This window comes from Phoca vitulina, unplaced genomic scaffold (genome assembly GCF_004348235.1).
Source record: "Phoca vitulina isolate PV1807 unplaced genomic scaffold, GSC_HSeal_1.0 scaffold36, whole genome shotgun sequence".
In the NCBI taxonomy this organism is placed as follows: Eukaryota; Metazoa; Chordata; class Mammalia; order Carnivora; family Phocidae; genus Phoca; species Phoca vitulina.
In genome coordinates this window covers 18,357,869-18,384,251 of record NW_022589739.1, presented here as the reverse complement: position 1 = coordinate 18,384,251, position 26,383 = coordinate 18,357,869, and the positions used below count along the sequence as shown (strand labels likewise).

The 26,383-nt window shown below is 46.7% G+C and overlaps 1 protein-coding gene across 4 annotated transcripts in view; it reads left to right on the top strand.

Annotated features, from left to right (window-relative positions):
* The window catches only part of TENM4 (teneurin transmembrane protein 4), a 1,359,030-nt gene that overhangs the window by 1,188,772 nt on the left and 143,875 nt on the right, over positions 1-26,383 (top strand). For all 4 annotated transcript variants that reach the window (XM_032427010.1, XM_032427011.1, XM_032427009.1 and 1 more), the window contains one exon: positions 25,880-25,981. In XM_032427010.1, coding sequence (XP_032282901.1) covers positions 25,880-25,981 — 102 coding nt within the window. The remainder of the gene's footprint in view (positions 1-25,879; positions 25,982-26,383) is intronic.

The following is a 26,383-nucleotide window of genomic DNA, read 5'->3' as shown; positions in this document are numbered from 1 at the left end:
CATACATCATTAGTTTTTGATGTAGTGTTCCATGATTCATTGTTTGCGTATAACACCCAGTGCTCCATGCAGAATGTGCCCTCTTTAATACCCATCACCAGGCTAACCCATCCCCCCACCCCCTTCCCCTCTAGAACCCTCAGTTTGTTTCTCAGAGTCCATAGTCTCTCATGGTTCGTCTCCCCCTCCGATTTCCCTCCACCTTTTTTCCTTCCTACTATCTTCTTCTTTTTTTTTTTAACATATAATGTATTATTTGTTTCAGAGGTACAGATCTGTGATTCAACAGTCTTGCACACTTCACAGCGCTCACCATAGCACACACCCTCCCCAATGTCCATCACCCAGCCACCCCATCCCTCCCACCCCCCACCACTCCAGCAAACCTCAGTTTGCTTCCTGAGATTAAGAGTCTCTTCTGGGTGATGTTCTGCCACTTTGGGATACAGAATGCCAAGAGCCTTTGCAAACCTTTTATTTTATTTTATTTTATTTTTTATTTTTGGAGAGATAGTACACGTGCAAGCAGAGGGGGAAGGGACAGAGGGAGAGGGAGAAAGAGAATCCTAAGCAGGCTCCATGCTCAGCTCAGAGCCCAACAGGGGGTTTGATCTCACGACCCCGAGATCATGACCTGAGCTGAAACCGAGAGTCGGACGCTCAACCACCTGAGCCACCCAGGCGCCCCAAACCTTTTATTTACTTAAATTGCACTTCTAAAGATAAGCAAACTGAGGCTCAGAGAAGTCACATGCCTTGTCCAGGGGCACACAGCCTCCAAGCAACAGAGCCAGGATCATAGTCCCAGCACTCCGTCGATCGAGTGCCGGTGGTTCTGTGACGGGTACTTGTACTGGGGGTGTTATCCCTCATTTCCCTCACAACCTGGGAAGTTAGGTTCTGTGTGCTCCCACATTATAGATACGGAAATGAGGCTCAGAGATCAAATGCTGTTTGCCACGATCTCACACGTAGGAAATAGCAGCGCTAGGTTGGCAGCCCAGATCCTGTGCTTCCTCTGACATCTTAGTGACCAGGTCTCTGGTGTGTGATGACATCCACCTGTGTGCCTCCACACTCTCCCAGTCAGACAGTCATCAAGACAGACAGGGGCTTAGAGGTGATGGCATTCACACCTCCCAGACTCACAGTGTGCCTGCTGTCAGCAGCTGCAGGGCACCCCTCTGCCTTGTCCTAAAGAACATCCTGAGTGGGACTGTTCCTGCCCAAGGGACCCCTACTCCCACCTCCATTCAGGTGGAGTTTCTGATAGAAGATAGTTCTCTTTTGATGGTTTAGTTTTTGAGATAGTGATAACTTTGTTTTTGTAACTGAGGATGAATTTTTTATTTTCTGATAGCTCTTTTCTCTCACAGTTGATAAAGGCATTTCCTCACCCCCATCTTGCCAGCTAGCCTCTCTATGACAGAGCGGTGCCTTTAACAGGGCTCTCACAATGGAGGTGTCTTTTCTCCTTCCCTTAGCAATCGCACTGATATGCGGGACCTGACTGCATAGATGGCCTCCAGTTCGGTTGTAACCCTAACCGAGTCTGGCCTTGGTGGGAGACAGTTGAAATTTGTCACTGTGGCCAGAGAGGTGGTGTGGCCTGGAGAAAGGGCAAAGGCTTTGGAGTCAGACGGTCCTGGGTTTGAATTCTGACAGTACCGTTTATAAGCTATGGGACTTTGGCTGAGTCTGAGCCTCACCTGACTCACCTGTAGTTAGGAATTAAACCTACTTCAGGGAGTCTGACAACGACATGAAAGCATGTAATTCATGGTACGTTCTTAGCATATTTTTAAGTGTCTCTTAATTATTCAACATTTGCTGAACATCTGCTTTGCTAAGTGATGGAGATTCATCAGTGAATAAAACAGATGCCTTGCCCTCCGAGAGCCTATAGTCAGCTGGGAGAACTGACCCTTTCATAAATAACTCCAATGCAATGTGGTCCACGCCAATGGAGAGGTCTGCACAAGCTCCCATGGGAGCAGAGAGGAGGAGAGCTCCCTCCGCCAGGGATGCAGGAGGAGGTTGTGAAGCATAAAGCACTTGCTGTGATAAATGTGCCGAGTGAGCTGGGAAGCAAGTAACGGGAATATAGAGAAGGAGCTACTCAACAAAAAGGAGACGTGGAGATAAGATGGTAACCATCTCTGCTCAACCTCGGATGTAACCCCTGATGACTGGGCAGGAAGGAATCATTATTTGCACTTAGAGATGAGGAAACAGTCTGTGCACAGTGGCTCACCTGAGGACACGAAGCCAGGTCTTCCGAATCCAATCCCAGTGATTTCTCCTGGAGCCGGGTTGCCTGGCACAGGACTCTGAACATGGCAGACCTGCACCAGATGGTCAGTGAGCACCAAGTGAAAAGGTCAAAGATCACAGATGCTCCTTGCAGCCTAGATCCTTCCTCTGTGGACATGAACTTCTTGTGAGCAGCTCTGAAGGAAAGAAGGCCCAACTGCCAATTCAGGGCACTGCCAGGCACTTGATTGAGGAATGTTCTTTCTGTTCCAGGAGATCTGTGCATTCCAGGGCTGCTGGATTCGGGGGACAAAGCAACTCTCAAACTGGTTCAAGTCTTACAGTCTTTCTGTGCCAGAACTGCTGCAGCTCAAAAATGGAAATGTGGGTTCCAGAACATTCCAAGGCACTAACTGTTACTTGTTCTTACAAATTGATCTTCCAGTTCCATAGGAAGCTTCTCAAATGTCCCATTCTTCTAGTTTTAGGTCTTGTCTTTGTAAACTCACCCCTGCCTCTCTGAACTATTTGGCTAAATTAATAGTATTAATAGCTACTATTTATTCAATGCATACTGTATCTCAGTGTATCTTAGATGTTTTACATAAAGTATTTCAGATGCTGACAGTAGGCATACAAAGTAGGATTTTTCCCCGGAGGGATGTGGAGCTCCGAGTATCTGAATGACTAGGGCTGAAGTCCCATACCTAGTCAGGGAGGAGCCGGAACTCGAATCCAAGTCTCTCTGGCCCCAGTGCCCACACGCTGCTCCTCGTGTTCTTTCCCACCATGCCTCTGTGTGAGAGTGCCCGGTGTGTCTACTGGGAGTGGGTAGAGGACATGAAGGGGATGGTTCCCAGAGAAGAGCCTAGAAAATGAGCCTAGGGACAACCTGGAAGGGCTTTGTAGACCAGCCTAGAAGTCTGGTTTTGAAGGCAATGGGGAGCACAGGACAGTCCTCGAGCAAAGGTATAGCGTGATTCTGGTCTTGGATAGATCTCTCTGGCAGTGGTATATGCAAAGGGGTTGGTTTCTCAGACAACAATAGGAAGGCCAATTGGAAGACTGTTTCAGTAACCAGGAGGGTTAGATAAGGGAAGAAGGCCTGATTTGGGGCAGATTTTGCTGCTTTGTATAAAGGAGAGGATGCATTGCAGGACATTATAGACTGGTTTTCTTGACCACTTGTATTTTAGCTGTAAGGGAGAGGCAAGAATTTTCGACCTTGGAGAATGAATACATAGTGATAACATTAATTAAATTAGGAAGTGAGGAGGGGAAGGAAATACAGAGGATAAGTTCACATTAGATTTGAGCTGCTAATAGAATTTCTAAGTGGATGTTCGCTGTTGACAGTTACCAATGGGCAGATGGATAAATAGGTGTTGACTTGGGGATAGCTCTGACCTGGAGATGGAAACTCAATGGGCATCATCGGTGTGGATGTGAGAGGGGGCAGGTGGGAGGGTAGAGTATCGAAAAGCAGGGAGTCACGGATGGAACCCCAACATTCAGGGGAGATACAAAGAGATTAGCCTTAGAGGAAAGGTAGGGAGCTGATGACAAAGAAGCTGTTGGAGTTGGCCATCAGCAGGTCATTGGCAACCTCAGCAGGCGCAGTTTCCGCCCCCTGTTGAAGCAGGGTCACTACGAGTTCAGAAGTGAGTGAGAGGCGTGGAGTAGAAGCAATTCCTTCTAGACAGAGCAGGGAAGGAGACAGATGGGAGTAACCTGAGGAGGAGGCAGGTTCATGGAAAGGTTTATACAAGGTGGGGGGAGCCTTGAGTGTGTTGTCAGCTGTGGGAAAGGAGCCAGGGGGAAGATTGGGAGCCCAGGAGAGCGGGGAGATGATTAATGAAAGGAGGTGGGAGACACGGAGTAGAGGGCAGATGCAGGAGGACCAACCCTGGGAAAGGAAGAAAGACCCCACTTCCTGTGGGTCGGGAGAGGGCAGTGAAGATGAGAAAAGACCAAGTTAAGTTTGAAGGTGGAGGAGAGTGGAATACAGGGGAGGGTCCGTGCTGGCCCTCTAGAGATGAGTTGCCTTACCAGGTAAGCCCTTCATGGCCTGAACTGTACGCATTCCCTTCCATGTGAGGCAGACTGAATCAGATCAGTTACATCATGTGCTGTGGCAGTAAAGACAGACACGTGGCTCCGTGGCCAGATCTGAAGCCAGGCGGCCTGGTTGGAGTCCAGTCTCTGCCACTTATTAGCAGTGTGACCTTGGGCAAGATAGATAACCTGTCAGTGCTTCAGTTTCCTTATCTGAAAAATGATGATAATACCAGTACGCATTTCATGAGGGTAATTTTGAGGATAAAATGAGTTAATGTCTGTTAAAGGCTACGAACAATGCTGGGCACCCGATAGGTGCTACACAGTGTTTGTTATTGTTATTGGCAATAATAGTCCCTGATGGTTTTCAGTGCTTGCAGGCTCCCAGGAGCGTGCTAAGTGTAATACATAACATTACCTAACTTAAATTCTGTACTAGTCCCAGGGAAGCAGGAGTTATTATTATTTCCTTTATCTAGATGAAGAAAAGAGGTTCAGAGAGGTTACCCACTTGCCACAGTTATACAAGGAATAAGGGCAGAGCCAGGATTTGAGTCTATGACAGTCTGACTCCCAAATCTGTGCTGTTTCTACACTGGCTCTTCTACATTTCCCCTGGGCTCCTCCCAAGTTAGGACCCCCTGCCCCTGCTACCCCTCCTTCCCCGTGTCCCGTGGCAGCAGGTTCCCAGGACGTGTGCTTTCTCAGTCCCTGGCTTCTTGGGGACAAAGAGTTTGTACCCAAGGGTCTGAACTTGGGGAGAGAGCTCCTTTACGGTCGAGCACAGGTTTAAAGATTACAAATCTAGCAGAGGTTTGGGCGGGTTTCTTGCCACTTAAACAGAGCAGAGGACCTTCTGTTGAAATGACAGGAGTATGAGTGTTATATGAAGGGTTATAAAAAATCGCGAGCCAGAAACCTCTGAACATCTGGTTTTCGTTTGAGTAGCTGCTAGTTCATGCCTTTATCTGAGCAGCTCTCATGTTCAGGGCTAATAGACGCACAGTTTGTTTCATTCCTGGTTCATATTACACGCCAGCCTGATTTTTTTATTTTATTTTCATTTGTGTCATAAGCCAAAAAACCCATGCAAGAGTGCAAGGGATGGACTGTATATTTTGGACAAGCAAGAAAAAGCCCGGTGCACTAAGGCAGGAAGACTAGGGTGGTATTTTTCACAAATGTGGTTTGCATTTTTCTCAAGCTTATAAATGCAAGCTCTTCCGTGGAAACCTTTCATTTGGGAAATGGTTCCTACTAGCATTATCTCTTTTTAAATGAGAGGAGAGGAAGGTGAAATCTGTTGAGCCGCTTCTGGGTGCCATGGACTACACTGAGCACAATCTATTGACATGAACTCATTTTAATTCTCGTAACCAGCTTGTGCCTTCAGAGTTGTTATCCCCATTTTCTGGGTGAGGCAGGGCATTGCATTCAAGGTCACACAGAAGCAGAGCTAAGATTCAAACCCAGGTCCATCTGATTCACAATTATTTTGCAAGTTTCCAACACTTTTTGAAGGCACTCTGCACGGTGCTGAGCTCTGTCTTTTGTGTTCAATAAGTAATAAAAACACCTTTAGTGAGGACACTAGGTCCTAACAATCCTGAAAACGAAAGACAAAAAGATACATAGCATAACAAAGAACATTGACTTCTAGTCGAAATCCAGTGCTTCCTGGTTAAATATAAGACAAGTTTCCTCTAAAATCACTAATAAAGAAGGGAATAGCCATTAGCAGTGTTTTAGAAGCTCTGGCCAACATTAGGCAGAAAACAGGGATAAGAGGTTGAGACAGAGCTATCATTATTTGTGAAGGGTATGTTTATATTCCTAGAGAACCCAGAAACATTAATTGAAAAACTATTTACCTTAATAAGAATTCAGAACTTGCAACTGGGATACAAGATAGCCTTTCAAAAGTAATAGATTTCCCATATACTTGCAATCACCAGGTATGAAATATAATAAAAAATGCCCCAGTCAAAAAAAAAATCAATAAAAATTAAAATATCACTTAATGAGAACTGTATGTGACCTGTGTGACAAAAACTGTGAAATTTTATTGAGAGCCATAAAACAGGACATGAATAATTAGGAAATATAGCATGTTCCTAGATGAGAAGGTGAAACACTCTAAATATGTCAATTTATAGGTTTAATGGTATGCCAAACTGAATCCTAAAGGGAATTTAGGAGATGTGATTGAATGGTTTAAGGCTTCATCTGGAATAATAAACAGATGAAAGCATGGAAGAAATTCCAAAAGAATAATGAAAGGACACTCATCTTTAAAGACACTAACATATCATAAATCTAAAATAAAAGAGACTAGGAGTCAAACAGATTAACGAAGTAAAACTGCCTAGAAATATTACAAGCTATATGTAAAACTTTAATATTTGAAAAAAAAAAAAGAATTACAAGTTAAGTTAATGGAGAAGGAAAGGCTTAGTCGATAAATGTTGTTAGAATAACTTGGAAAAGCAGAGCTTAAACCAGAGGCTGCAAAGTGGCATTCAGAGGGACAGATGTGGCCGAGAGACACAGAGAAGGCATTTTGAGCCTTCAGTGTTGACCTAATATGTAAAAAATTGGACTGTTTCCCATAAAGCCGTAGGTTTATGGTTTACCTTTAAAAATTTGGAGACCGAAATTCCTGCAGGAACAAGTCCCTGCCCTCTCAAAAACTCTGTAATTCACCACAGTCTACACCTCATCCTGTTTTCTCACACCTGACCTGCTTTACTTCTTTAACTTACCTGCGTTGGCCCCTGGAGGAATTTGAGTTTTCACCCTTTGATTCAGACTTCACTTCACACCACATGCCCAAATAAATTCCAGATGGACTAAAGAGGTAAACATTTGAAAGCCAAACTAGAAGAGGGTAAAACCCAGTGTTCACGTATCCCTGCCCTAGAGAAGGACTTTTAAGCTTAAAAGATTCACTGAAGGAATCACAAAGAAAAAAAGACTAACAAATGTTTACATTAAATTGTAAAACTTCCATATAAGTCTTGTCAAAATAAGAAGGAAAATAGTAGACTGAGAAAATATTTGAAGTAAATATGAGAGACCAAGAAAGGGCTAATATCTATATTATGTTCAAGTACATATGCTGTGAAAAAAATTATGATCTGATAGATAAATGGCTCAAGTTCCCATGTAGAAAAGTTTCCAAAAATATATAGTATGGTGTAAACATCCATGAAATACATTTAACCTCATTAGTAATCTAAGAAGTGCAAATTAAAATAATTGGGTATTTTTTTTTACCTATAAATTAACCCCCTCCTCCAAGTTAAAACCCAATCCTGAATGGACTGCAGTAAAACTGTACCCATATATATTACTAGTTGCATTGTAAATCAGTGCAGCCCTTTGGGTAAGCAAGTTGGCATTTTATATTGAATCATAAAAATGTTCATATTTTCAGCGTCCAAGAGTCTTTCTTAAAGAAATAAGCTGATACTTAGCAAAAGCTACTTGCTTATCTCAGCATTGCTTACAATTGTGAAAAATTGGAAACAATCCAATGTCTAATAATAAGAAAACATGTAAGCAAATTATGGAATATTCACTTGATGAATATTACTCAGCCATTAAAAATTATCACCATGAAGTGTATGAAACGTCGGGAAATGCTTGTAATTTTCAGCCCCTGAAGGACACAGAAGCTGTTTCCAGCACAGACGCATCTATTAATAACAGTGTAATTTGTCTGATCTGATAGTCTGAGGCAGAACTGGAACTGGAACCCAAGGCTCGCAACTCCGAAACCGTGCCGTTTGCACAAGCCCGTCCTGCAAACCGAAGGGATAGTCACACGGCGTCAGTCAGGGTTGTCTCTCAGGCCGGCTGTTGGAGTCCGTGCTCTTCCCAGTGGACTCTAATGCAGTCCTTAGAGCACTAATGATAAGGGCTGCGAAAGGGACCTGTCAACCTTATAACCTCTGAGAGCTGGCGTTTTCTACACTTTCCTCCTGTCCCCAGTTGGCACGAGTGATAAAGGGAGCAAATCTAGAGACCAAGAAAGGATCTGAGTGGAACCAGAGTCTGCTGGCGAGTGTGGCAGGTACTGTGGGACACGTGTGTTTCTTCAGCTCTCTGTGACACACCTAGATGCATATAAATATTTTCCCATTGTTTTTTGTTTTTGCTTTGTAAAGAATGCATTAAGTTAAAACCATTAACCATGAAGGCACACGGTGCTTTCTAAGTCAGCTTTGCTTGGGGGGAAAAGCAGGACCCCAGGTGGTCCCTCCATCGTGAAAGCCTAGTGTTAGCGGAAAGCAGAGAAGGCTTAGTGGGATTTTTTCTTTCAGAAAGAAAGCCTATTTTAAAGAATTGTGAGTTTTGAAACCTGAGCCTGCCATTCTGTTTCCTGCATCCGCCATACCCAAAACGGACAAGAATTTTCTGCATAGCGGAGTTTACCATGACAGTAATAATCCCTTATGTCGTATAGGACTTTTAACCTACTGAGCACACTGACATAGAGTTTTTTGCCTTTTTATTTAGTTCTTTACAACCCAGTGAAGTATGATGGTATTTGGATTATTGTCCCTATTTCATGGAAGCGGCAGCTGAGGTTCCGAAGTTAAGGGTCTTTTCTGCAAGGCTCTTTTAGTGGTCCAAGATCACCCAGCAAGTGTACGGGCAAGCCTGGGTTGCAATCCAGTTCTCCCGTCTGATTGACCCCGTTACTCATTTATCCTTACAAGCCCACATTCATCCAGTCTGCGTCTCTTCTGCAGCTTCTCTGCTGGGGCAGTGGTGACAGCTGAGGACACATGTCTCAGGGACGTGCCCTGGTGGATCTCTCAGACTGCAGGGAGAGGGACGCTGATCATCACTGTGACTAGGCTGAGTTATGAAGGAAAGGGGTGGAGTTTGGGGGAGCACTTAACAAGGGAGCTAACCTAATTGGGGCAGGGGGCAGGGAATGCGTGACATCTAAGCTGAGACCTGAGACACTGAACAGGGAGAGCGAGGCGAGTGGCAAGTGGGGAGAAGGTAGGAGGATTTAAGACTGATGCCCAGGGACCACTAGCATTTCGTGCGTTGAGGAGGAGCCAGAAAAGGAGCATGAGGAGGAGTGGCTACAGTGGCAGAAATGTCAGAAAGTGCTTTTTCTTTTTTTTAATCTGAGAGAAGAGAGAACTTCAAGAAGGAAGGACTCGAAAATCATCTCGAATGCTATTGACAGGAACTCGTGGCTGAAGTTATCTATATCTCCCTCCTGGGGTCCCACCCTAATGAGAGCAGTGATCTAAAACAAGGAACAAACCCACAAGGACAGAAAGAATAAGAGACAATAGCCATCAAGAGATATCAGCAGACTTTTAGAAAACAGAAAGTGGGCTGAGTTAGCAGCATAGAGAAAGCTAAATACTGAGCCTCTCCTGATTAAATGTCAATGAGAGCAGAGCCCCCAGAAAACCTCAGAAACAGGGGACTAGGTGCAGCAGAGGGCAAGGGGAGGCCATAGAACTGAAACGTGGGTGGGTTCAAGTTTCTGTGAGAGGTAAGCAGCGACAATTAGACTCTTAGGTCTTCCGGCCCCATCTCACACAATCAAATTATCCATCAAGTGTTAAGAGTAGAATAAAGATGATTACAGCCATGCAAGCTTCTAAAATCATACCTCCCATTCACCTTTTCTCAGGAAGCTCCTGGAAAAGGCACACCATCAAAACCATGAAGTAGACCAGCAAGAGGGGTCCAGGAAACAAGTGGTTCAATAAATGAGAGAGGTGAAGAGAAGGCCCAGAATGATGGATGTGTAGCAGGCCCAGAAAACAAACAGACCAGACCGCAGCAGGGCAGAGGGCTCAGGAGGGAGATCCCCCAGGCAAAAAGAAAAACTATGAGCCAGACAGATTACCTGGTACCATTTAACCACGTAGAAAATTCTATTTCAGAGGGATTTTAGTTTTGTTGGATCGTAGGGGTAGAGTTATTAATAAAAACAAAACATAGGAAATAGAAGCAAAAAATGAGGCTTTTCCATTAGATCACACTGGGCAGGAGTAGCTAACCGTAGTAGTAGAAAACACCAAATGTAAGAAAAACAGCAGTTGCATATGCACACTATTTAGAAATAGTGAGGTAAATTCTACAAGAAAATAGCCCAAAGAGCTGAGACTGATTTTCTGGGGTATGGCAGGCCGATGTGTGTGTGCGGATAGGGCAGACGACTACTATTTTCATCATAAGCTTTATAGCGTTGTTTGACTTCTTAAACTATGTGCATATATTACTTTGAATTAGAAAAAAAAAAAGAGAGGTCAAGGAGGAAGGAGTTGAAAAGTATGCATTGGCAGTAGCACGACAAACCTCAGCACGATCCCCTGGTTCCTTCCACACCCCCTCACTTAGCCCAGGCCACTGGGAAGGCTCATTTGTGAGTGAGCCCCACCTCCAGCATTCTACCCAAGCAAGTGTGCACTTCGTTCACTCAGTCTGTTCTTTCTGCACCTTCATTGTCCAGAGTGATCCAAGGTGAGGCTACCACGGTGATTGAAAGCTGTAGACAGCCCCTGAAGCTTTCCATACAGTGTAATGATTGGAAGGAGAAGTTTTGGAGCCTGAGGACCTGGGTTCAAGTTCCTGCACCTCCTCTTGTCAGCTGTACAGCCTTGGGCAGACGTAGCCGAGAAAACGAATCAGGCCCTGGGAGTGATCATCGGCCCAGACTTGGTTACGAGGGAGAAATGAGTTAATGTGTGCAGAGCAGGCTCCCCACCAAGTGCACGATAGATGTCAACATTATTGTGAGTCCAGATTCTGCTTTTGTATTTATTGCTTTCGCAAGTTACAAAGTTGTCCAGATTTAGGTTTTACCTTTTTAAGCCCAACTCTGTTTACCCTGCTAAAAAAGCAAATCAATTAAAAACATATACACTGGTTGTACTTTTTGGGGGCGGGGGGGCAGAGCACTACGCTGCTCCCTGGGAGAGGCAGAGGCAGTGCCGTCTGGGGTCCTTGTCCCTTAAGAGCTTCTCACAGCCCGAGAATTAGCACTGACAGCATGAGGGCGGGGGTTACCATGTAGTGCATGGTGAATTGTCAAGGGGATTTTGAGAAGGCCAACAGTGAGGGTAGGGTCACTGTAGCCTAGGGTGGGCCAAGAAGGCATAGAGGATTTGGTTAGGAAGAAAGGAAGGGTGGAGCCACGGAACAAAAATCCAGGACGAGAAGCTGCTGGAAGTGCAGGAGCATGTCGATGTGACTGAGAATGAGAAGAGCCCATTCAGATCTGCAGCCGCGCAGCTGTGAGACCTTGAGGAAGGTAATGACCTTCCCTGAGCTGCAGAAGGGTTAAATGAGATCATGCAATGCACCCGCATTCCACCTGATGTGCTGTAGGCTCTCCCATGATCTTGTTTAATCTGTACGTGGACTCTGAATCTCAAAGCAGAAGCATGTTGACTGGCTGAGGCTCTGAAAGAAGACATTTTCTTGGTGGGGGTGGGGGTGGGGGTAGACTCAGAGCACTAGGCCTAAACTGTGGTTCTCGCCAGCCTAGTTACTAACCGGTCTCAAAAGGTTGTTCAGAGAGGAGGGCTATTTGCAGCGGTGGGCACTTGGGGCCTCCAGTTCAAACTGGGGGAAGTCTCTCTTGCCCCTCATTACTGACATCTGCCCGCAGACTGCCCCTCCCGGCCTCAATTCCACTGCTCCTCCTAGGTTCCCACCCTGCTGCTGCACCTGATTCTGGGAAAACCTGCCTTTGAACGTGTTCCTCTTTCAAAATACTCCAAGGGCACTTTTCTGCCTGGTCCCTGCCTGCCCGGCCCCCAGTGCTGAGCGGCAGTGTGTTCCTGGGGGACCCTGATTGTTGCTCCCCACTCAGGACTTTCCACGTGGATTCACTGAGGGCACTAGCAGCATCGTGACCCACTTCTTTGTCACCCGTGTCAGACCGCTGCGCCTTCATCCTACCTCAGCCGACCATTTGCCAACCTGACCAGGCGCCGAGAGCTGGGGCTACAGACGGGCTCAGACCCTTTGGCCCCCCGAGTGCTAATTGCCCTAGTTTCCAGTTACTAGTTGTTCGGGAGACCTACCAGTTCTTGCCTCACTAACCTTGAGCATGCCTTTTCCCTTCTCTGAGCCTTCATTCCCTCCTCTGAAAAATAGGGATAGTGATGCCTAACGCTTAATGCTGAGTGAGCGTCCAGTGAGATGTAGGAGATTTGTGAGCTTATCACAGGGCCCAGCACATGGCAGTCCTCAGTAAAGGACGGTGCTGAGAGCCATCACCATTGTTGTTGTTACCTTATTGAATGTCTGCATTTATTCCTTTGTTATTAAACACTTGTATCTGTCTGTGCTTCAAATCTAAGAAGCTTAGATGGGAAGAGTGAAAGGTCCAATATTCTAGCACATCTTTGACGTTCAGAGGATGTTTGAAAGTGCTCTCTGGCCCAGTGTCTTTCTCGTAGCGTACTGGCCTGGCGGTTGAGTGTGAAGGTTGGGATTTCCCCGGGTTCTGGGAGGGACGAGGGATTAAACTCAGCCATGGTGAATTAAAGCCGCTCTCCCTCAGACCCAAGTGCTTTAGAGAGAACGAGTACCTGCACCCTCCGGAGTGCTGGCCGGCCGCCAGGAACGGCAGGTGAAGGGATGCAGGCTGGGTAGGCGCCGAGGCCGAGGCAGGTGGCGATGCTGCTTCTACGCAGCGCTCAGGACCCAGGGGTCTTTTGCTCTAGCCCCCAGAGGAGGCAGAAGGCCCAGCAGGGGGAGTCTGTTCCCTGGGACGGCGGTCATGCTTTTCCTGCTTTCTGCTACGTCCTTTGGAAGCCTCAAGAACCAGCAAGCCCAGCATCAGCCCCCCTCACCTGAAGTGGGGGCCACTCCAGCGGCTTGCTGGAGACACGTGAGTGTGCACGTGTGCATGCTCTGCCCTTGGCTCCTGGGCCCCCAACGTGGCTGTAGCACAGGGTTGTGCCCCTGTTGTGGGCACAGCCAGGATTCTCAGGGTGAGCAGTAGCAGAGGGAAGAAGCCCAGACTTGGCCAGTATGAAGGGGCTCCTGGGAAATGTCCCCAGGGCATCTAGGAGAGGCCGGACTCTTATAACTTATCTTTCACAGAAAGGGAGTAATGTTTATAGGATGTTTATCCACGCACTGGGGGTCTGAGCCAAAAGGCAAAGGGAATTCGGCAGCCCAAGCTCTTCCATGAGGAAGACACCTAACATCTTACACGGACTCAGTTGTACCATAATAATGGAATGTGGATGGAGATGCTGCTGGAGCGTGAGTTGCTGCTTTCCTAAGCTGACAGCCTGGCTTCCTCTTGTCCTGTGCTCAAGTGCACATGCCTGTATGCACGGCACAGTGGGAGCCCTTGATGAGGGAGAAGTGAGCTGAGGTCAGCCAGGGACAGCCAGGAAATACTGGCGCGCCGAGCAGGGTCCACGGCCCCCTATCCATAGTCACTCAGTTGCTAATACTATAACGCCCACTGTGTGTCGGGCACTGTATAATCACCCCCATTTTACAGATAAGGAAACCGGGACATAGAGAGGTGAAGGGACTTGCTTGAGGTCACACAGGAGGTGGCAGAGTGGGATGCGAATGCCCAGGGTCTCGCTCTAAAGTGTGTGCCCTTTCTCTTATATCACACAGCCTCTGACTTGGCCTGTCTAAAATGGGTTTGCTTGGTTTGGTTTGCTTTGACTTGGTTTCATTCTACTTCCCACCGATGAGAAATTTACTGCAAGCTCCACAAAGTGCTTCACGTGCATTATCTCAGTTAACCCCCATCTGTGCCATGAGATAGGTCAGTAAGGACCCGGGATTCAGAGACCTTAAATGATTCGCCCCGGGTTGCACAGATAGTGAGAGTCAGAGCAGGAAGTCAGACCCCGGTCTGTCTGATTGCATGGCCCACGTGCAGTCCCAGGTCAGGGAGTTCCAGCCAATGAAGTCAGATTATGCAGGAATTATGCCAGGGCCCAGAGGGGTTAGAGACGAAGCATGGGGAGGTAGAGCCCAGCTGACCACGCCTGGGTTGGTGCTCACACTCCAGCCCAGGGGACCGGAGGAAAGAACCAGGGTCCTGGGAAAAAGGCTGGCCAGCCACAGGGGCTGCTCCCTAGTGCTCCAGGGACCCCATGGGCTCTTATCATTCGAGCATGCGGACAGCTGAGAGTATAGTCTGCCTCCAAACCTCTCAGTGGGCAGAGAGCAGGTGGTTCCAGCACATGGACAGGCCAGCATGTCATGGGTCAGGGAACTAGGGAGACTTCCCCTCTAGGTCTGGCCCACACAGGGGCTGACATTTGGTTATAACCTAGTATAATGGTGGCTTAGATTCCTGCTGCTGCCAGAGAGTCAGAGGTGGCCAGAAGTTTCCATAAACTTTTCACAACAGCAACTATTTCTCAATTCCTTACAAGATATGTAGTCTTTTGCTTTTGCCATTTGGACAGCTTCTGCCTAGAGGCTGAGGGAACGATCTGTCTAGATGGCCAGAGCAGCTATAAAATATTTAACTTGAGCATGTAATTGCATTACCATGATCTCTAATAGGATTTGGTGTCCAGCAGAAGTCCAACTTGGCCTCTGGCCCAAAGACAGAGACCCACGTTATTATGTTGAGTGTTACCTACTAGATAAATAAGAAAGAAATACAGTTCAAATCATTGTGCGACTGACCGACACACATTATAGTTACTGTAAAGAAAAATCCACCGGAGATGGAGAATTTATCCATCTTGTTAATCATTTTATTGTGTTATATCCTGAAACAGGTAGTTCAGGTCCATAATTCAGAGAAGCCATTCTGACAGTTCTTGCTACAGAGAAGAGCTGGGGGTCTGCAAAGTCGTATTACCTTGGGTTCCCCCAAACACATGATTAGGGCTCTTCAGGGACAAGAGAGCCCGTTACAGTGTCTAGCTGAATATAGCAGGCCCAGAGGAAGAGAAATGAAAATGAAGCTGCAGGTCTGGAAAAAATGTATAGCAATGAAATTCGGGGAAAAAAAAAAAAATGAAAAGCAAAAAAAAAGGAAATCGGCAAGGAAACCAACAGCCCAGACCCCGACAGAAGGAACCCAGCCTTGGGATTTGAGGCTTCACACGCCAAAGGACACTCATTCAACCACAGGTTGCCCTTTGTCGTTTGATATTTAACAAGTGTTGAAGGAGTAGCTCCTGCAGACAAGGCAGTGGGCCAGTCACTTGGGAGACATGGACAAGATGAGGAATTGGAAATGGATTCCTTCCTCTCAAAGAATTTGCAGTTCACTAGGGGAAAAGAGCTATGCTCATAAATAACTAGACTGCAAGGTAGAAAGCAGTAGGTGATAAATGAAGGAGAGAGGGAAATTGCCATTAGGATTCAGATGAGAGAGAGAGAGAGACCTGTCTTGCTAGAAGGAATCCCGGGAGGCTTGAAGGATGGAAGGTCCTGGACTTGTGTACGGGAGCAGGAGGCGTGCTTCGCAGGTGCAGTCATCAGCATTGGCTGGAAAGGGGGTGTGGGTTCTGGAACGGATGGGAAGCAATTTGGCAGCAGCACAAAGAGGCCATGAGGAGGACCCTTGTGGCACAGAAGTTATTTCAGAAAGAAGTTGGAGCGTTAAACTCCTGGTTCAGAAATTCAGGCTTTCTCATCTCTAACATTTCCTACAGTATACTTCTTGAGATGATTTTACATTATACACAGACAGACTCTTTTTCAAAAATGATGTATTTATTTTAGTATGCTGGAAAAAATATAATTAGGTATATCAAACTATTATTTCAAATTTCTGTTCTAAATAAATTCACAACAATAAATGAGCCACAAATACTAAGTGAATAATAAGACAGATAGTACATGCCTATGGCAGCTGCATACGGCAGTACCCAAATAAATGACATTTAGAACCACTGCTCCAGGCCAGGGTCATATATTCAAATGTCTGGAGGACCGAGCAGGTGACCACAGTGTCTGGGCCTCTCCTGAATAAGAAGAGATTACTGCCATGCTGGGTCTTCCAATTTTTCAGGAAAAGCCACCATTGAGACTTTTTAATGAGCTCTCCTTTTTTTGAGAAATTCTGGCAACTAACACAGATTTTTAGACACCATACAAACAAAAGCGTCCATAGGCCTCCAGTTTGCGGAACCTACTCTGGGTCCTGAGGAACAGTGGCCCTTATCTGTGGCCTGAAGAGGCTCAACTCCAGAATGGCAGCCAGGCCTACAGGGACAGAGCAGACAGAAAGGGACGAGGCTGGAGGCGGAAGTCCCCTCAGAATGCCAACACAGCAGTCCGGGCCAAAGGGAATCCAGCCTGGACATTTCCATTTTCCAGGTGAAGTCCTAGCACCTTGGGTGTTCTTAAGCTGCAGGTCTCTAGGTCATCTTTACATAGTTCTGTGTGTTCTCAGACCAGACCATGCTGACCTGGTTTTCTGTGTAGCTTGTAAGCAGTATCAAGCTTGGTGACCAGCCTGGATAAATGATTGGAGAATAATTAGCAGCACCCCCACCCCACCTCCTCAGAGCATGTTTCTGTTCCTCCATTGTCTGTCATCACAGAATAATTCAGCACAAAGTGATGTTCATTAGATGGAACTCTAGCCAGCAGCTGAGTAGAGCTCTTAAAAACCTGATTTCTTAAGTAATTTGTTCTAAAGACAGAGTTGACATGAAGTTGGCATGATGATCAGCAGGTCGCTGCGTGGGAGCAGCAAAGATGATTATTCCGAATCTGGCTCTGGCTCCATCCCCATCTTGCCCAGAACTGCTTTGCATTTCAAAAGCCTGCCTGTTCTTTAAGAGTTATTCAAATACTACCTCCTGGAGGACCCGGCCCTCCTCTTTGGAAGTGGTCCCCAAGTTATGGCATTCTTGCTTAGTTTAGATCTCTCTGTCCCCTCTGGCTTGTTTTGATAGACCTGTGTGTAAAGTCTCAGCCTTTCTTCCAGACCACTGGTTCTCAGAGGGGTACCCAGGGTACCCAAGGGCATCAGCATCCCCTGGGACCCTGCCCTGACCAATGACATGAGCAACTCTAGAGGTGGAGCCTCGCAGTCCATGTTTTAACAGACCCTTCAGGTGACTGACAGAGGCTAACGGGTTTTCACTGAAACTATACTAGGGACAGGAGTAAAGCAACATTTCCTGAGCACCTTCTGTGTACCAGGGGCCTGTCTATACATATATACACACACACGTGCATGTATATACATATACACAAACTCATACATATGTAGTGGTGCTATTTCATCTTTGCGACAATTGTGTATGGCAAGCGGTTTTCTCATCTCGTAGTTGAGTTAACTGAGACTTCAGACGCCACATTCCCGGGGTGCATTTCAGTTCAGATACTAGAAAGTGGGTCTCTGGCCCTGAGCCTCTGTGCACCAGGCCCCATCATAGAGCACCAGTCCGCCTGGGTCCTGAGTCTGTCCTGGTCGGCTGCTCCGCCCAGGCCCGTCTGCTGTGGCCAGGGAGGAGGTGGCAGCGTCTGGGCCCCCTGGCATTACTCCTTGGAAGGAGCTGTCGGTGGAAGATGGGTAGATCTATTAGGGCAGGAAAAGGGTCTCCAAACATGTGAACATGTACTTCTCCTTTGAAGGCCTTTCTCTTCTCGAACAGCACAGCATTTGTCAGCTGTATCACCATGCCGCGTCTCGGCGGCCTCTCTGGCCTGCTCACAGGACACGGTAGGAGACTGCACAGGCACCTTTTTCCAGGCGAGGCAGCAGAACCAGAGCCCACAGGGGGGCCTCTGACACGCGTGAGAGCAGCTGCCAGCAGTCCCCAGAACAGAGGAGGGGCTCTCAGCCAGAGGCAGCCGGGGAGCTGCCCGCTCTCCAGCCCTGTCCTGAGGACTCGGCCTCGTTGCTCCTCTCACAGGATAATGATGACATGATGCTCATTATGTGAAGGCACAGAAGGCAGGTGTGAGAAGTTAAAGTCAGCCCATAAATGAGCAAACTTCCTTTTCCCCCTCTCCAACCCTAAACACGAGGATTTTCTCCACTTTTTCATCTGTTTGTATAGTATTCTAACGACTGACAATTTGGGTTGATTCATTAGATCGTAGGATGCTAGATCTGAAAGACCATCTAAGCCATCCACTTCACTGGAACACTTCCTGAGCCAGAGTGGATGCTCAGTAAATATTTGCTCAATGAATTTAATTTTGTAGATGAAAAGAAAGACCGTAAGAGAGGAAGGGGCCTGGCCAGTGTCACCTAATGAGTTGGTGGCAGGAGTGGGACTAAAACCCAAGTTTCTCAATACAGTCCAAGCCTGTCCCTTCACACATGACTCATGGAATCCTAAGATTTCAGGTTTAGAAGCTTATCTTTAAGGCCCCTGCAATATCTCTGCCAGTGATTAATTTGAATGCAGCCAGCGACTGAAAATGTATGATCTGATGGGTTACCTAGTCCATTCATTTTGTCATTCAGCCAACAGACTTTCATTGAAGACCTGCTGTGAGCCAAGGATGGCACTGTTTACTAAAGAGTCAGAAGCAAATGACACATTTCCTACCCTCAAGAAGTTTATATTATATGGGCAGATCCATACACATCAACAGAATATGATCCAACAAAGTAAATAGTATCCTGCTCCGACGCTTACAAAATTCTTTCTTCTTTTGAATTAAGTCCATTTCCCAAGGACTATAGTCCTTACTCATTGGACCTAATCAACCTAATTTAGGACCACAAAAGTCCAGTCCTTATCTTACATAATAGCCCTTCAGATACTTTTAAACAGTGGTCAGTACCCCCTGAGTAAGCTAAATTCCCAATTCCTTCAGGAATTTTTTTTTTTTTTTTTTTTTTTTTTTTTTTTTGAGAGAGAGAGAGAGAGCCAGGGGGTGGGGGTCGGGGCACAGTGCAGGGGAGGGGCAGAGGAAGAGGGAGAGAATCTTAAGCAGGCTCCACGCCCAGCATCCAACCCAGTACAGAGCCTGACAGGGCTTGATCTCATGACCCTGAGATCATGACCTGAACCGAAATTGAGTCAGATGCTTAACTGACAGAACCACCCAGGAATTCTTTATTTGAAATGTTTGTTCAAGTCTTCTTATCTTTCTCTTCATTGCTCTTCAACGAACATGCTCAAGTTCATCTTATCCGTCTCTTAAATGTGGCTCCCGGATGGTGAACTACTGAACTCCAAATATGGTCTGAGAAGACAATGCAGAGTGCACTTCCTCTCAGTCCCTTTATTCTAGGCATTGCACACCTGAAACTGTAGGGCAAGGAAATGATAGCTTTTTTGGCCAGCAGGCATCCTCTGGAGTCTGACTGTCGTGCTGTGTGCCTCCCGCCCTCTTTCCTCCATTTCTCCCCTTGTATTCCTGCTCAGTTTCTCCACACAGTGAATATTACTGAGTACTTGCTTTGTGTGTAGCACACACCAGACTTTTTGGAAAACCAGACTTGATGCTTGTCTTCAAGCAGCTCATAGTCTTATTGGTGAAATTCTGTGTGCCCCCAAAGAAAGAATTAGCAAATAACCAAAACTTAATACAATCAAGGGAGTCATCATCTTTCCTAGACCCCCTCTTTAGAGTTGCTCTTCATAGTGGTTGGTAAACTTCTGGGTATGATTGAAAACAGGTCTCCCAGTTCAAATACCAGGGCAGAACTGGCTTGAAGCCCAGGCTGTCAGGGGCTTTGTCAAATTTTTGTCATTGCATTGACCTAGACTATTGCAGACTGGAGGTCTTTGAATCCCATCATCTGCACAGAGAGCTGGGGCACCTACAGGGACTGACACCTCACAGGCCATGTAACAGCTTTCCAGCACCTGGCACCTTCCCAGTGCCAATCTCAAGTGCACAGGGAGAAAAGTTCTTTCAGATGTTGGCATGAATCTGCCTGTGTTTGGGCTTCTGGGGGACAACAGGTTTAATTTGTTTTGATAGTGCTTTTCCCCAGGAGGGAATGTACCCAAACACCCTGCCTTCTTCACATTCAGCACAGTGCTTGTTTGCTTTCCTGTTTTACCATGGAGAGTTGCTGTGTGCTTTATATGTATATGTGTGTGCACTCACCTCCAAAAGCCCACATTACCTTGTTGGGATTCATTAGACCAAGTTAGTATGTTGCTTTGGTTCACAAATGAAAGGCATGTGTGACCTTTCCTTAAAACCAAAATACCAACTCTGCCAAGGCCTGAGCAAACCTCTTCACATGCACCCTGCTACACTATTAGCCCTTCAAAATAACTCTCTTAGGTGGGTGCCATTATTAACCCCATTTCACAGATGGGGAAACCGATATATAGAGATGACTTGTCCAAAAGGCATATAGTTAGTGGGAGGCATCCTGGTTCCTGGAGCCCACGCTCTGGTTCAGGCCATGTACCACAACCTTCAGCTTCTTTGGCGTCAGATAGAACTTGGTTCACCTACTAGATCTGCTCTTATAGCTGTGTGACCTTGAGAAAGTGACTTCAGCTCACAGTCTCCATCTGAGAGTTGTAAATGCGTAAAATGATGGCAAAGGTACCCATTTCTCATAATTATTATGAGGAATAAATTAAGATATATGGTACACCTTTCATGGTTCCATTTGAGGGAATGAGAGGGTCTCTATTAGAGTCTCCTCTCTACCTTGAGTTGCTGTAGAATTAACTCCCAGCTGTGCCATCTAGTTTGTCTTCCTCTCTTTTCCTTGTTGCCAATAATAAGGCCAGTCCCCTTTCAGGATCAAAGAAGATGTAATAGATGTAACCTAAAGTATTTCACTAGGTGCCATCAAGGTCATAGGTCCAGTCATGCAGTTGGCTGTCCCAGAGTCCAAGTTCCTTCCTCTTGCCTGAAGCATTAGCATCTATCCTACAGTGAAGCCAAAAGGAAGCACCAGAGAGTGGATCTCTGCTGCGTAACAGGTAGACGTTGGTTCTTTAACCGACTGCTCTGAAAGAGTTGCTGACATCCACATTTACGACTTAAGGAGCGACAAGAGAAGCAGCGGAAAGAGTTGCTTCTCTTGGCTGGGGCACATCACAGGGGAACAGGAGATAGAGGAGGTGCTGGGAGGGAGGGATAGGTACCGGATGAGTGGAGAAGAGAGACGGAGGATGGCTGGTGAGCTCCGGCATCACTCACAGCTGATTCCTTCTGTCTTTGGTGCTGGAATCCGTCAGCAGACTCCCATGGCCATGGTGAGCTGGTGGAGGAGAAAAGCCACCTTTCCTCTTCTGGTGTGACTGCCCCTTGAAGTAGGAGTCCAGTGGGCAGTCAGCCTGCCTCGTAGTCCTCCTCCAGGCAGGATTTCTTCTGTGGTCTCTCCTTGTTTCCTACAAAGTTAGTCTTCGGGATCTCAAAAATGGAAAGCAAAAGGTAGAAAATGAAGGCAGGCTTTTCCGGACCTCAACTGCAGATCAGGAGGATGTATTTATCAACTGTGATCCTCTTTCACCTTGACCTTGACTTGATCATCTGTCACCATCTCATTTCACAGCAGTGCTAGTGATTTGTGTCTGGGAAAGGGTAGCGAGCAGACCAAGTAAGGCACTATAATGGGTTTACTGAGGCGTCTGTGGTTTCCACATCTCCTCTAGGAAGGAGCATTGTCTTCTCTTCCTTCTGCAGACACCCCTTTGTATGTTGAACAATATTTTGAGCCACATCCAGAGAACACGCCCACTCACAACACATATCCAGAGAATGAGCTAAGGAAACATTTAAACTCCACATTCCAATATTGATGGAAGGAAAAACAAGTTCCTGAAAATTAAATCTCCTAGCAGGACCCACTGTTGTGAGAGAAAAACAAAAGCTAGGGGCAAAGCGCCCCACCCCCCCAATCCTCCAGCATACCATCCACCCAATTATGAAAATCAGTAATTCATAGGCAGCTGAAATTTTAATTCAGGTCTGAGCAGTCTAAAGGTACACCTTCTGCTAAATGAAGGCAGCTGCAGTCTGAATGTGAGCAAAGCAGGAAGGAACGATAGGGGGAAGGAATTCACCAAGCACTAATTGGAAACATAACATTTATGCAATAAAGTTCACACTTCTCCCAAGCCAATGAGTGTCTCTTCTGCACTAGCATTTAGTATAGAGATACCTGGTTAGTGGAGACTCATTATTTGTGCGGTCCCAAGTGGGCCCCAAGTACTTGAAAGCCTTCCAAATGGAAGAAAAACTATAGACATGAACATTTCATCCAAAATAAATATTCTCTAAATGTCTCCCTTCTACTTCCTTGTTGCTATCGTAAAATTATTCCATGTCTCCTAAAACTTTTGCCTTCTCTGACACCAACAGCCTGGGGCAAATTTTGAAGCAAACAGACTTCTCTTCTGTCAGATTTAGCAAACAATACTCAGTCACAGAAAATGTATTTTCCTCACTGTTTCACTGTGAAGGCTTTTTGGCAGATGATTAACAGGTTTGTATCTTACAGGCTTCATAAATCAAAATCTAGACAGTGTGTAACACTTATCTGCAATTGATCCTGTTAAAAATGCAAGTGGTAACTATGGTAATTTATTAAGAGACATATTTTATACCCCTGGGTTTGAGAAGGACTGAACCAGAGAGTTTTAGATTGGGGCGGGGGGATCTCTGAGATCATCTGGTTGAATTCTCTCAGTGAGAGCAACAACGTGGACCACATGATGCTTTAATAGGGCTGAGGGGGACAGAGTCCTGGGAGTAACTTAGCCTGTTTAAGAAGTCAAGAAGGCTTGTCAGAGGAGGTGACATTTGAGCTGGATTTGAAAGGACTAGGTGTTGCCATGCAGGGAAGCAAGGGAGGAACAAGTGTAAAGATGAGGAAACAGGTGCAGGAAGATCAAGTGACACGGCCAACGTCTGACAGCCAGGCAGTAGCAGAGCAGGACCTGGCAGCCAGGCCTCCTGCTTCTGCCCTGTACCCCTTCTGCGGTGCTGAAGGCGGAACCCACCCTCCCCAGTTGGACCACCAGCCAGTAGCTTAAAGTGAAAATAATCTTGCCTTAAATTTTACTCCAAATTCTTTTTTTTTTAAGTAGGCTCCACTCCCAGCAGAGAGCCCAATGCAGGGCTTGAACTCACGACCCCAAGACCAAGACCTGAGCTGAGATCAAGAGTTGGATACTTAACCGACTCAGCCACCCAGGGGCCCCTCAAAATTCTTATTTTTAAAAGCATATTCAGAAAGAAACTTCCTAAGTCATTCTCTAGAAGGACACTTATAACTTTAAGACCGTAGGAACATGGATTCTTCCAGGAAAAGCCAATGGAGAGCAGAGGTGCTCAGGGCCCTGGCTTGTGAGCCTCGCTCCACCAGGACCCAGACCACTTTGAGCTGCAAGGAGAGCACATGCTAGATTGGACCCTCTTGTTCTTAACTCTGTGTTCATGTAAAGCGCAGCCCTTGTTAGCAGAGGGACAACATCGAGTGAGTAGAATTTCCCACCCATTCACAAAAAGAACCACGCATTTGAACTCTTGAACTCTTTTTAAGTAGTTTCCAAGTCAATAATGACAGACAGTTGGGAAAAGACTTCCAGGAAATGCACCACACTATGAATTCGTCACCATCCCTCCATCTTTTCCCTTATCGATCCATACCCAAGCCATTCCTCAAGCCCACCTCCTCTGAGAAGCCTTCCCTCTGCTGGTTTTGTCCCGTATCAGCTACCATTGCCTTGGCCCTAAGTGCTTTGTTGCTCTTAAGGCTCAATGCCCTTCCTTGTCTGGACACCTTTTCTGCACAGTTGCTCTCTTAATTAATTATAGACTCATAAAATTTTAGAACAGGTAGCGGTCCCAGGGGTCATCATCTCTGCCATCACCTTCATTTATATATGAAGGAGGTGAGGCCCAGAGAGGGGCAGGAAGTTGTTTTAGGCCCCCCCAGCATGATACTAGAAGAATGGGCCCCCGTACAAGGTCTCTTTACCTCCAGGCACAACTTCTTCCATGCCCCGTGCTACTGCCTGGGTGACAGCTGTCGTCTCGTTCTCCCAGTTAGGCTGCAGATTTCCTGTGGGCAAGACTCACGTCTTAGACGCTAACATCTCATTTAGCAGAGGCCTTAGTCTTAGCTTCACGGCTTGTAGTTGTGAGCTAAGACAACACGTTGAATCCTTAACTCTGTCCCACCTGACTAACCCTTCCTCTGCTTTCAATTCAGACTCTGCTGACACACTCTGAGACCTTGGGTGAGTCCCTGACCTTTCTCCGGGTCTCAGTTTTCTTCACTATTAAATGAGAGCATTAGGCTATGGTCTTTTGGATCCCTTTAAGCCCTGAAAGCCCTAGAATTTACTACCTTACAGCGGGATCCTTTGCTGTCTTCAAGACCAGCCTCACTGTGCCATTGATCTGTCACCTTGTTCCTTCTCCAGGCTTCTGCTGTGGAGTGAGTTCCCTCAAGGCCCAGAGAGCACAGCATCACTGAAGAAGACCAGGCCCTGAGTCCTGGGTTCAAATCCTGCCTCCAGGACTCAGCGTCTTTGTGATTCTCAGCAGGCCACTTCATCTTTCTCTGAGCCTCCTCTTTTTTTTTTTCTTTTTTAAAAATAGGAATAACAATACCTGCTTGCAGATTTGGTGACAGTGAAATGGGAGAAACTTTGTGGAAACATGTGGCACAAAGAAGGCTCCAGTATAGAGTGGCTTCTTTCCCTTATTCCACACCCAGCATTATTGAGAAACAGGCTGTTCCAAATAAACAGATTTTCTAGATAACAGGCTTACTACCTGAAGCTACAAAACATTGACGATTTTTTTTTTTTTTTTTGCTAAAATCTTTCTTAAATGAACTCCATATTTCCTTGTCAGGTCACACAGAATATAGCAAAAGTAGTAGGAAGAGTCTGAGAAAATCCCATCCCGGCAAAAGGTGGGCATGACCACATATGCCGGGGAGGCGGGTACAGCAAAGGGAATGTGAAAGAAAACTCCAGTGCCTTTGAGAGATCTTGGAATTTTTTTGTCTCAATAAATGGGGAGCCATCGAAGGATTTTAAGCAGGAGAATGACAGGATCAGATTTGTTCCCGAGAGATGGCTCAGTCCACCGGGCGGTGACGGAATCAGAGTGGGGAGTGAGAGGGGAAGCAGGAGGCCAACCTCCAGGCTGTTGTGTTAGCCCTGGTGGGCCCACAGTGGGCACCCGGCCAATAGGTGAAAACCCTGACATGGGAAAAGACAGATCTGCAAATGCCCAGTAGCTCTAAGAAAAAACCAAGGAAATGGAATATCGGCCCATTATGAGAAAAATGTGAAGCACGGAAAGTGCGAAGGAGACCGCGAGACTCGCCCAACAAGCTGGCCTCCACAAAGCAGCACCACTGACAGCTTATGCTGTTTTCCCCAGTGTTTTAGCTGCAGAATTTCTAATGCATTTGTAGATACAAATTTGATATATAAAATCTTGGTTCAGGCGGACATTTTCCAGAACAGATCTTTTAGTGTCAATTGAGATGCACTAAGAGTAAAAATAACGCATAATTTTTAACTCTGTCGGTTCCTTTCAGTGACTGGGCCGGAAGACCTCGCATGTGTGGGCCCTGGCTAACCTGAGGTTGGATCCCTGGGCCTTCTGTTGGGCAACGAAGGCCTCTTTTCAACTCTCCTTCTCTCTTCCCCACCAGAGTCGGTGGATAACTGTCCCAGCAACTGCTACGGCAATGGGGACTGCATCTCTGGGACCTGCCACTGCTTCCTGGGCTTCCTGGGCCCCGACTGTGGCAGAGGTGAGACCTGTGCGTCTGCGGGCGACCCCCACTCCCCCCGGCCCCGTGGGTGGCACACGTCGCGCTTCTCAGAGCAAGCGCAGGGCCCCGGGCCACCTGCTGCCTCCCGTGAGCAGGGCCCCCCAGGGCCGTTGTCCGGAAGCCCCGAGAGCAGGGTCTGCCGGCAGAGCCGGGGCCGCGTCAGCCCCATTGTTCACAAGGGCGTGAACCTCATGTCTGTGCTAGGGGCAGGGGAAGCGGCAGTGGTGGTCCTCTTAAAAAGTTGATTTCCATTTTGAGGACTGCTCAGCCTTTGCCAAGTGCCTTTGGTGGTTTTTTTTTTTTTTGCGGGGGGGAGGTTGTTCCATTTTGTTTTTTGATTATTGAAGGATAATTGACATGTGCCAAGGGGCTTTGCCGGTC